The sequence below is a fragment of the Apium graveolens genome, chromosome 11 (assembly GCF_009905375.1).
Source record: "Apium graveolens cultivar Ventura chromosome 11, ASM990537v1, whole genome shotgun sequence".
NCBI lineage: Eukaryota > Viridiplantae > Streptophyta > Magnoliopsida > Apiales > Apiaceae > Apium > Apium graveolens.
In genome coordinates, this window is record NC_133657.1 from 194,393,026 (window position 1) to 194,405,513 (window position 12,488).

Consider the following 12,488-nt stretch of genomic DNA (forward strand, 5'->3'; position numbering starts at 1 on the left):
GTATAAACAGAAGCAAAATAATTATAATAAAAGCAAACAACGCCTTAGCAGAGGCCAGAAACATCGATAAATATTTTTATGAGAAAATGAATTTATCATATTTTGAAAAAATATCTTATAAAGTATTTTCATCAACTGCTTTGTCCAAAATCTGCAAGTCAAAATAATATGAGTTTGGAAATACGGGCTTAAATGGTGCATGTGTGCATACAGATGTATCTTCCTCTAGAGGTTTAAATAAAAATAATGTTTCAAACCGAAGTTTTGAGAGTAAAAATGAATGAAAAATATATTGTACATATTTAAACATACATTTTAATATTATCCCTTTTCCTGACGATCGATATGATAATTTTGTAATGGGCCGATAGGTGCAAAAACTATACTTTAGGAGTACGGAAATATATTTTTATACTTTGAGGGTTGCTGGGTATTTTCAGTGATACTTTAAGGGCGAATGTGTAATAAACCTAATAAAATATGCAATAATTCATATTGGATTACTCGTGATAAGAAAGATAAGTTGACTTTGCTGAAAGCTTGGACAAGATTCATACATAGCTGGTTAAATCTCATGTAAGAAGCAGCATCTCTTCCATGGCTAGCGCAAGTAATAAATTTATTGATACTCCTTATCATTCGTCTCCTCACTGGGACGTTTTCTTGAGCTTTTATGGTAAGGACACACGCAGAAACTTCGTCTCCCATCTCTACTATGCTTTGGAACTAGCAGGAATACTAACATTTCGAGATGATCCCGGACTTTCAAAGGGCGAAGAAATTTCATCACGTCTTCTTAACGCCATCAGAAATTCAAAGAAATTCATAGTTGTTCTCTCGGAGAACTATGCTCGTTCACCGTGGTGCCTTGAAGAGCTTGCGGAGATCCTTAGTACTTCCGAGGGAAGAAATATCCCGGTCATTCCAATATTTTACCACGTTGATCCATCAAATGTACGACACCAAAAAGGAAGTTTTGGGGAAGCTCTTCAGTATCACAAGAAGCGTTACTCTGTTGATGTGATAGACAATTGGAAATATGCTCTTGCCGCAATTGGGAAGTTAAGAGGATACCATCTACAAGGAGATTCAAATGAGTACGTGCCTTTTTCTGTATGATATCTTAATCGAACAAATTTGTATATTCTCAGTTCCAAATTCCAAACTAAGAGAAATTTTTGATTTTTTATTAACAAGTTTATGATGTTCTGTGTGCATCTACTGTACTTCATCAACATCGCATACAATCCGATACTCTATTTGGATAAATTTTAACAAAAGCATTGCAGGTCTGAAGCTATCATGGAAATTGTAGATGAGATTCTACCAAAAATAAATCCAAAGACTTGTTGGGACGTTTTCTTGAGCTTTTGCAGTGTAGACACTCGATATACGTTTTCCGCTCATTTATACTCTGTGCTGGAGCGTCATGGACTTCAAACATATAAAGGTGATCCGGAGCTACACAGTGGAGACAAAATCCCAGCCTCATTGCTCCAAGCTATTAAAGAATCCAAGATGTACATTGTTGTCATCTCAGGAAACTTCGCTTCTTCATATTCGTGCCTTGACGAACTGGTCCAGATCCTTGAGTGTTGCACATCATTTGGAAGATTGGTTGTTCCGTTGTTTTATAACATTGAACCATCTGTTGTGCGTCACCAAACTGGATGTTTTAGACAAGCTTTTGAAAAACATGAAAGTCATTTTGATATGGATAGATTGGCAAAGTGGCGTGCTACACTGATGAACGTGGCCACCATTTCAGGATACCAAGTCCGTGAAAATATGTAAGTAAAATGCGTTCACATTTTGTCATTGATTGATTAATTGAAACTGGTTGCAACATAATAAATTATGCCTTATTTTCTTAATTTTATACAAAATTTTAATTTCTTGTTCTAATCTCTCATTCTAAAGATATATCCTTGTTATTTTTTAAGTTATATGTTTTTTGTATTCCATTTTTTTCATCCTCTATCTGTATATTCATAGCTGAATTTATGATCATCTGACTCCATTCAATCATTTTAGTTGCCTAAGGTTGCATGTGTGAAATTTTATGTAAAATGAAAATAACAAGACAAATTAAAATATCTGAATTACAATTACATGAAAGATTGCTCAAACCGCCATTCTCTACTTTGCTTAACTGTCAATTTAAATTTGGTATTCATCTGGCGTGTTTGATTAATATTTGGGACTCTGTTTATTGAAACTAAAACATTTGCATCGCAGGTATGAAGCTGATATCATCAACAAAGTTGTTGATAGGGTTTTACTAGAAATAAATCCCAGGACTTTGGATGTTGCTAAATATCCAGTTGGGTTGGGTTCTCGTGTTAGAGGGATAACAACATTGTTGGACAACGATATAGAAGGCATCACTAGAATTGGTATACATGGTATGGGTGGAGTTGGCAAAACAACTCTTGCCAAAGCTGTGTATAACCAAAACTATCATCGGTTTCAAGGCAGCTGCTTCCTAGAAAACGTTAGGGAGGTTTCACGAACGGAAAGAGGCCTAGTATCTTTACAACAGAAACTTATCTGTGATGTTCTTAAATGTAAGAACATTAACATTGACAATATTTACCAAGGAATTGTTTTGATAAGAGCTAGAATTTGTTCAAAACAAATTCTGATTGTTATTGATGACTTAGACAACCCAATGGTACTGGATTTTTTGGTAGGGCCATTTGCTTCCGGAAGTACAACCATTATTACTACAAGAAATGAAGATCTACTGGATTCAATTAATGTAGAAGCCAGATACAAGGTAAATGAATTGGGTGATACTGAGTCGCGACGCCTTTTTAGCCAACATGCATTCGGCGATAATGAAATACCCCACACATTCACGGAATTGTCCCAAGAAATTTTGGAACGTGCTGGAGGGCTGCCATTGGCTCTTAACATTTTTGGCTCAAACTTGCTTAACCAATCCAAGGACGGAGTTATATCTATGGACAGATTGGAACAACTTTCCAGTGACGATGTTGAAAAAAATCTTCAGATTAGCTTTGATTCATTGAAATTGGTTGATCCTATGCTGCAGGACATTTTCCTAGACATTGCTTGCTTTTTTGTCGGATGGATAAAAGAAGAGGTTGTTAGAATAATGGAAACCTGTTATACCTTTGTCAATGACAATATTGACATTCTAAAGAAAAGGTGTTTACTAACAATTAATGATAGAGATGAGTTGGAAATGCATGATCTGCTCAGGGATATGGGAAGGGAAATTGCACGTAACGGCTATCTTGATGATCCTGGAAAACATAGTAGATTGTGGAAATCACAAGATATTTATGATGTTTTGAAAGAGCACAAGGTATTTATGGTTTGTAAATAAAGTACAAAGTATTGGTCTCAGTATCATGTTCATCTGATATTTACATAATTTTTTAATTTGAATATTCACTAATCAACTTATAATATTACAATGTATGTATGTGTTAAAAACACACAATAAAGTTAAGCCTTATTCCCCTCCCTCTCTGTGTGTTTTAGGGAACAGAAGCAATAGAAGGTATTGTATCTAGAAATGTTAATTACCAGGATGGATTTGAAGGAGAATCATTTAGTATGGAAACTTTCAAAAAGATGAGTAAATTGAGATTTCTTTATCTCAAAAAGATAAATCTCACTGGAAGCTTTGATCAAACATTTGAAGATTTGAGGTGGCTATTTTGGGATAATTGTCCTTTGAAGTGTTTACCTTCTGATTTTTACCCAGAAGAACTTGCTATCCTGGAGTTGCCTTATAGCAAAATGACAACAATGTGGGAGTCAAACAATGTGGTAGGTACTATGAGTGTTTTTCTGGCATATATAGTAATTTAAGTGAAACTGTCTGATTTTTTTTTCGAATTGCACTCATCTATGATATATACAGGATTCCCGGGTTTTTGAAAAGTTAAAGACTCTGAACATGTCCTATTCAGTGGACTTAATTACAACTCCGGACTTCACTAAATTACCGTGTCTTGAAACATTAAATTTTGAGGGTTGCAAAAGTTTGGAGGAGGTTAACATATCAATTGAAAGTTTGACGAGGCTTGTTTCCTTAAATTTGCGAGGTTGTGTGAATTTAAGAAGTATTCCGGACAGCATTTGCAACTTGAGAGCCCTAACAACTTTGAATATCGGTGGCTGCAGTAATTTAATAGCTTTGCCTTCAGAATTGGGGAACATTGAATCTCTGACAGAGGTTGATGCGTGGGGACTGACTGTTTCGGAAATACCAGATTCGGTCAGACGTCTTAGTAAGTTTGTTGAGTTGAAGTTAGGTAATACTGAACACCTTGAAACTCCACGCTCTTCTGCTTCGGATTCAACTCCTACTATGTGGGATGTTTTCTTGAGTTTCCGTGGTTCAGACACTCGAAATAACTTTGCAAGTCATTTGTACTCTGCCTTAGATCATCATGGAGTTCGAACATTTAGGGATAATTCTGAACTAAGCAGCGGAGAAAGAATCTCAAGTGCATTGCCTCAAGCTATTCATGAATCCAAGACTTACATTGTTGTTTTCTCTGAAAATTATGCTTCTTCACATTGGTGCCTTGATGAGCTTCTAGAGATCCTCAATTGTAAAGAATCAATGCAAAGAAGGGTTATTCCTATTTATTACAACATTGATCCAGTTGTCGTGCGTCACCAAACTGGGAGTTTTGAGAAAGCTTTCAGAAAACATGAAATTCATTTAGCGGATGGAACGGAGAAACTGAAAAAGTGGCGCCTTGCACTAACAAAAGTTGCCATGTTCTCAGGATACCATATAGCTGAACACAGGTATTTTATATATTTAACACTGCATTTCTAACCTAATCTTCAACCTGCTTTCATAAATAAAGCACCAGCATAAACCCGGTTACAAATTTACTTCAAGAGATTTTCTTAAATTTGATTATTGTGTAAAATAATTTCGGATAAATTTGATTTTCCTATAGAGTGACCTTAAACTATTTTATTAATTTTTAATGATTTTCCTGTACGAAAAATTGTGTAAATTTTGTTTTTTTGATTTATAAATTATTATTTTTAATTAATTTGTTAAAAAGGAAATAAATATATGAATTATGTATATTTAAATAATGGTCGTGTATTATTTACATCAAAATATAGGTAATAAATATATTTATTTGTGTTTTTTTTCCTGTGGTGCCCTTTATCCAAAGTGAAATCCTCCAAAAAATCAAAATCAAATTTTGTATAATATTATAGCCTTTGTGGAACCAAAATTCTAGGTCTAGTTGTAACCCTAAAAAATTCTGTTCACTTGAAAAGTAGTGTATTTTAATCTCATGTTTAAAATATGCTACTGTGTATTTGATAATAAAAAGAATTGCATTGCAGGTCTGAGATTGATGTTATCAAAAAAATTGTTGACGAGGTTATGTTACAATTGAATCCCAAGGCTTTAACTGTTGTCAAATATCCAATAAGGTTTGATTCTCGCGTTAAAGACATTTTAGAAATGTTAAGCACTTGCACAGAAGGTTTCATTAGGATTGGTATATATGGTGTCGGTGGAGGGGGTAAAACAACTTTGGCCAAAGCTCTTTACAATCAACTCTTGCTAAGTGGTTCCTTTAAGGGTAGCTGCTTTCTCTCAGACGTTAGGGATATTTCGGGAACAGTAAATGGCCTAGCATCTTTACAACAGCAGCTAATTAATGATGTTCTTAAAAGTAAAAAAAAAATTGAGGTCTGTAATGTTGACGAAGGAATTACACTTATAAAAGAAAGAATTTGTCCAGTTAAAGTTCTGGTTGTTCTTGATGATTTGGATGATGTTAAACAATATGGATCTCTGATAGGATCATTTGCTTCTGAGAGTGTAGTAATTATAACTACAAGGGATGAAGCAATACTCAACCGAATTAAATTAGAACCTAGATATCGCTACAGGGTTGATAAGTTGAATGATGTTGAGTCACTGGCAATATTTACCCGACATGCATTTGGAGAGGCTAAGCCAGACAGCAATTTAATGGTATTGTCCCAAGAAATTATAAGTTATGCTTCTGGGCTTCCATTGGCTCTTAAGGTTTTCGGCTCTTATTTGTATAAGCGAACAGAGTTAGAATGGAAATCTTTCTTAGAGAAACTACAGCAATCTCCTGAAAGAAATATCCAGCAAAAAATTCAAAGTAGCCTGGATGCTTTAGAAATGGATGATCCATTGTTGAAGAAAATATTTTTAGATATTGCTTGTTTTTTCATTGGAAAAAAGAAAGAGGACGTGGTCGAAATATTGGGAACTTATTATTCCTATGTAGATCATCGCTTTGATATTCTGAAGCAAAGATGTTTACTGACAATAAATAAAAGAAATGAGTTGGGGATGCATGATCTACTTAGGGATGTGGGAAGGGAAATTGCCCGTAACAACTCTCCTGATGAGCCCGAAAAACATAGCAGACTGTGGGTATCAGAAGATATATACAATGTGTTGAAAAACAACAAGGTAACTCAATCTACTATATATAGACAAGAATATATTCAATAATGTACCAAATTAACTCAAAAAAATGAAAAACAATGGTTCCTGATTCATGATGATTATTATATTTGTCTTTATATGACGCATTCCTTCCGTATATCTGTGTTTAAAAATTGAACAAAAATGGGAATAATGTGTAGAAAAAGCTCAAGGGAGCTAACTTAATTGTCTACCTCTCTTCCTGGCTTATATTTACCTATAAATCATTTTAGCTATTATGATGTGTGTGTCAGGGATCAAGCGCAACTGAAGGTATTATCCCTCACAACCATTCAGAACTAGAAGGAAAATCATTCAGTACCAAAGCATTCAAAAGGATGAGCAAATTAAGATTTCTTTACCTCAAAAAGGTAGATCTTGCTGGAAGCTTTGAACAGATATTTGAAGATTTGAGGTGGCTCTGTTGGGACTACTGCCCTTTGAAATCTTTACCTTCTGAATTTGACCCCAAAAAACTTGTTATTCTTGAATTGCCTCATAGCAGCATGAGAGCACTATGGGAGCTGAACATGGTGGGTACTTGGTACATTTCTTGAACATATGACAATTTAAATAATATATGCTGATTCAATTTTCCCCGTTACTCACTGTTACAGGTTTCACATGTTTTTAAAGAATTAAAGACTCTAAACATGTCATATTCCCAAGATTTAACTTCAACTCCAGACTTCAGTAATCTACCGGGACTTGAAACTTTAAATCTTAAGAGGTGCGAAAGTTTGGAGGAGGTCCACATATCAATAGGAAGTTTGGAGAGGCTTGTTTCCTTAGATTTGCATGGTTGTGTGAAGCTAAGAAGTCTTCCTGACACCATTTGCAACTTGCGAGCTTTGGAAGTTTTAGATATTCATGATTGCACTAGTCTAAAAGCATTGCCTACGGCATTGGGGGGCATTGTATCACTGAAAGAACTCAATGCGGAGAAACTAAGTGTTTCAAACCTACCGGATTCGATAGGACATCTTAGCAAACTTGTGGACCTGAGATTAAGTTATAACAAGGACCTTCAAACTCTTCCAGACACCATTTACAACTTGAAATCACTGGAAAAGCTTGATATTGGATATTGTAGTCATCTGAGGGATATTGCAAAATTACCTCCTAATCTTAAATGTATAAGTGCAGATGGTTGTACGTCTATAAAAGATTTACCAAATCTATCCAATTTGAAACAGTTAGAGGAGTTGGACCTTACAGATTGTATCAGTTTGAAAGAGATTCAAGGCTTGGAGGAGCTCACTTCTATCAAAAGGCTTTATCTGGAAGGTTGCAGCTCATCTCTTCTGCCATATTTCAGGAACCTTTTACATCAGGTTTCAGTGATCTTATACTCCCGTGAATAAAATTTTGTGCACCTGCTTCAATTCATTCTGAATATGGTTCTTCAAAATGTTTTTAGTTTTATTCTGAAAGAATGAAAAGGATTTTTGTTAAATGATCAAAATTAACACGCAACTCTGCAATTATTTCCCAAAAATCCGTCGTCATTAAAAGTCCCTAATAAAAAGAAAAGAACGAAGTAATTTCTACTTTCTTGATTATTAAATAAGTCATCATTCAATCATAATTAAGAAACTAGATAATAGATCGTTATACAGTTACATCTACTCATTCAGATATAATAACAAAAATCATATAATGCACGTTATATACTTTAACTTGGAATGTGTATCGTAAGTTAAGTGATAGTTTTGTTTAGCTAAGCACGATTTTAACATCCATTTTATTACAGTTACATCAACAATCAAAATTACAAGCCAATTTCACTTGAAGCCGGAACATTTAGAACTTACTAGAATTCAAACCGGCAAACATTTGTTGGTTACTCTCTTTTTGCTCAACCTGTTGGTTACTTTTTACTTAAAATTTGGTTGTATTTTGCGACAAATATTTTCTGGATCAGAGTAGCAATATTTGGGATCAGTAGTAGTGTTCTTGGGGATGATTCTTTCTCTTAAAACCCTTGAAAAAATCTTTTGTTGCTTCTTTTCTTAACAATTACACAAGTGATCTTATACAAGCTGTAAACTCTTAAGCAGGTACTAGTACAAACAGGTGAACTTAGTAAGATTCGTGTACTGTACAAACAGGAGAAATATCTAAAAAGTGACAAGCTCTGATTGCTCTGTCGCTCTCCATCTCACACTTAAGAAATGGCTAAAACAGAGTCAGGTAACCAAATTTATACCTATGGTTGCTTGCACTTGTGTATCTAGAGTCTGTGAAAATATAAGTGTTTGTGAAAATTTATATACAATAATTAGAGCTATCAATCTGCCAAGTGCATTGCTAATTAGGTCTAACATGCTCTCTTTTCAGCAAAAAGTTGTTTCTTTTCTGTAAAAATGCTTTTGCAAGGGCTGGTTTTCCGACAATCAGGTCGTACGAACCAAACCCTTTTGAGTATCGATATGTAGTATTGTTTAATTACATTATGACTCCTTATCAGCTGACCGGAAAATGTGACAAACTAGTTAACTCCATCTGAAAAAGTACTTGTCCAATTTTATTGAGACAATAATATCAGTAGTTCTGTGACTGTAATTAGATGTTCATAGATTCTGGTGGAGAATCCGGTTCTTATTTCAAACAAAGTAGGATCATTGTAAATTGAGCATGTAGTGGTATAAGTATCACAAGTTTTAAATAAGAGATACTCATCTAACAAATTCTAATTTTTAACCAGGGTTTGATGTTCCTTACTATTATGCAGGTGGGAGAATAACAGAGGCAAATGTGTATGTAAACGAGTTAAAAGAAGACCAGATCATCTGGACTGTTTATAAATTTTAAAACTGTCTCGACTGAGATAGTTAACCTGAAAGTGAGGGGAGGGACTTGTAAAAGAATCAAATGGGCTTGATGCTCCTAAATACATATTTTTGTGATTGCAGAATTTATTTAAAAAATTACAACTTTACATTAAAATACACTATGTACTCATCAAAGTCCCCTAGGAAGGTACTTAAGGGCATTTTTCACAAGAATCAAATCTTAGATGAATATATATATTTATTTTGTTTTATTGTAATTATAGTACTATTTGTATCTGCTGCAGATAACACAATGAGACTAATGATAATGGTTTTCTTTGTTGATAATATTTCTGTTGAATTCTTTATACAATTTGGCGAATTTGTTTGCTTAGTGTGAAGTTCAGAATTATTACAACTTTGTGTCTTATAAATTCCTTTTTATTAGTGCTAAAATTACATTAAACCAACAGAAGATAGAAGCATTACAAAGGATAATCAGAAAAAAACAGCAGCAACTAAAATACTCAAAAGTCCCACCATCAAGTGCATGAAACAAAATAACAATATCCAATATAATAGAACTTAACATCACACATAACAAATCTATGCTCTACTCTTCAAGCCTGGAGTAAGAAGCAAAAGAAGAAACATCATAGAAGGCTATTGTTGACGGAGGAATTTGGTAACAACAAAATTTGAGGTTCGTAGCCGGAAACAAGATCTGTGATGGTGGTTCTTCGTCGGAAAAGTGAACAGTAGTCGGTGGATCCGATGAACAGTATTCGTCGGAAAAGATGAACAGTGTTTGGTGGTGGTGATTATTGGGGGCTGAGATTGCTTAGGGTTAGTGGTGGCTCCTTTGCGCTCTCGCTTCTCACCCCTTACAATGTGCCTACGTACCCCTATTTATAGGGGATCAAGCCCACGTAGTTCTTGGGGAACAAGAAACCTAATGGGCTTAGATTTCTTATCCCGAGGCCCAATGGGAAACCCACTGGAAACCGTCTTCTACTAGCTTTAGGAATGTCCGCCGATGAGGCCCAACCACAAAGGCCCAAGGCTCGTCCACAGCTTCGAGACTTCACGGATGAGGCATCTCCCTGGCCAAGGATAACCCTCCGCTACCAGCTGTTTCTCTAATCCGTGGACGCAGGTATAGCCGTGGTTCACCCCAAATGTTGGACGCATCCTTGTCCCCCGATAAGGAGCCCCTACCAGATTACAGGACAAGTGATCCCAAGCTTTTGGGTGCAAAGTGCAGGATACTCCAAAGTCTCCCAACGAGGACACCCGTTGACTACAGAGACAGAGCTCCCAAAGCACACACCAAATTTCACCCCGCATCCCCAATGAGGACACCCATTGACTACAGGAGGAGGCCTTCAGTCCAGGCATACCCCTGGAGGTCTCTGACCACGGACACCGCCTTTCCTGTAGATATGCTACAGGAAGGAGTTCTTCAATAGAGTACCTGCACCAAATAAGTTAGTAATAATAATTCTCCATCTTCCTTGAATCATCCAAAGAACCCATCCAAGCAGCACATAAAATCTATATTTATATGTTCAAGTAGAAGGTTAAGGCGCGCCCTAACATCTCTGTATGTTGGCACTGCCCTGTGTTACCAGCCTTTGGTCTCTTCTTATATCATTTTTCATCGTAGGGCGCGCCCTAAGCTATTCATCTTTGGGGCTGACTTTAATTCTGCCCAAGCCACAGTATGGACATGTCGAAGTAATCATGTCCAAATAATCCACCCAAGGAGCCTTCCTTACCTAGGGCGCGCCCTAAGGCTCACTATAGGACAGACTCCAATTAAGTCACTCATCTATCTTTTTTCAACAATTGGACGCGTCTCGTCATGTTAAAGGGCGCGCCTTTAGGCAAAACGGTCACGGGCCACTCAACTATTTAACCAATGCAGCGCGTTCTTAGGGCGTGCCATCTGTTTATGGAAAGTTAATCTTATCTTTTCCTAGTTTTTAGGCGTTTCTCCTTCAATTTTACATTTTTTATCAATCTTAATCTGAATATTGTTTATACCAACATTTGGGCATAACAACTACCCCCCAAATTCCATATGTCATTTGAGAATGGGATTGGAATTTCTCTTTATCTTTAACAAAATCTGTATAAACAATTCCCTAGTACTACTTACTGGGGCGCGCCCTCAACAGGGCTTGATCTGTTCAGAGTTCCCATTTTCACGCACCCCAAATATCACACTTATGAGGCGCGCCTTAAAAAGGGTGTGCATTCGTAAAGTTTCGGATTTTGCATTCGGGATTACTGAGTTAATTTATACGAGGCGCGTCTTCAAGAGGGCGCGTCCTTCAATTTGAATTTATTTTTTTAAAACGATTCCCCTGTTTATTTGGAAATCGTGCCTGACGTGATTGGTGTGATTTATTTTAACAGCTGTCAATTTCACCTATAAATACAAGTCACCGTCAGTCATTTTTTCTTTTACTTTTACCTTCTCTCTTTTTCTTACTTTCTCTCTCTTCTCAAAAGCTCCAAACCCGGCGGTATTGCTTTGCTCAGAACCGGCCTTCTCAGTCGCCATTCTCCAAATCTCTTTCAGTCAACTCCTTCTCCATCCGAAAAGGTATGGCTGGCTTCTTACATTTCTGAATTTCATTAAGTAAATCACATTGCATGCCATGTTAACTTTTTATCTTCCAGATCTGTTCTTGATGATTTATATGAAATGATGTATGTATCTGTGTATGCATATTGTATATGCATGATTTGCAGTTCTAGATCCAAAATCACTGGGTCTAATTTTCAATTTTATGTTTCTGGGAATCCCAAACGTCTATCCCCCAAAAGTGTACGCCCTATGGTAAGGCGCGCCTCTTTGTTGATACGAGGCGCGCTCCCTTTTATTTTTAGCCACGCCATTGTCACCTAATTTGCTAGTCTTTATAGATATATTTTTTTTACTTGTAACTGTTTGATGGAATAGGACGCGCCTTCTTAGTATATGGCTCTTCTTGCTCTTTCTTTAAATCTATCCCTACCTTTTCTGTTTCCTTCATTCTTTCGTATCTCGTTCTTTCGTATTGGGCGCGCCCTCAACATTTCTTTTGGTTTTCTTAACAGCTGGAAGACGAGGGCGCGTCCTCTCTTTTCCACCCTTTCAAGAATTTTCTCATTAATTTGGGGATTTATTCGCCCCCAAATACTTACTTTGATCCTCAACCTCCAAACGCCCACCA

At 36.2% G+C, this 12,488-nt stretch overlaps 1 protein-coding gene across 4 annotated transcripts; it reads left to right on the forward strand.

The window, feature by feature from the left end:
• Positions 1 to 493: 493 nt before the first annotated feature.
• Positions 494 to 9,593, forward strand: LOC141695052 (disease resistance protein RPP2A-like). 4 transcript variants are annotated; one of them, XR_012564258.1, is made up of 10 exons: positions 494 to 1,097; positions 1,290 to 1,790; positions 2,239 to 3,334; positions 3,514 to 3,804; positions 3,899 to 4,797; positions 5,362 to 6,475; positions 6,745 to 7,023; positions 7,108 to 7,824; positions 8,548 to 8,683; positions 9,225 to 9,592. XR_012564258.1 is itself a non-coding variant. In XM_074499289.1 (9 exons), the coding sequence occupies exons 1-9, from the start codon at positions 598 to 600 to the stop codon at positions 9,234 to 9,236; spliced, it is 5,409 nt and encodes a 1,802-aa protein (XP_074355390.1). In that variant the 5' UTR covers positions 494 to 597; the 3' UTR covers positions 9,237 to 9,593. The 4 variants fall into 4 exon arrangements, 1 of the variants encoding a protein (XP_074355390.1); XR_012564260.1 differs by having other exon boundaries at positions 7,108 to 7,777; positions 8,551 to 8,683; XR_012564259.1 differs by having other exon boundaries at positions 495 to 1,097; positions 8,551 to 8,683.
• The last annotated feature ends 2,895 nt before the right edge of the window (positions 9,594 to 12,488 follow it).

Coding starts and splice junctions, on each gene's coding strand:
- LOC141695052 (XM_074499289.1), top strand. CDS start 598: ATGGCTAGCGCAAGTAATAAATTTATTGATACTCCTTATCATTCGTCT. Junction 1,098..1,289: donor CTACAAGGAGATTCAAATGA/GTACGTGCCTTT, acceptor AAAGCATTGCAG/GTCTGAAGCTATCATGGAAA. Junction 3,805..3,898: donor TGTGGGAGTCAAACAATGTG/GTAGGTACTATG, acceptor TGATATATACAG/GATTCCCGGGTTTTTGAAAA.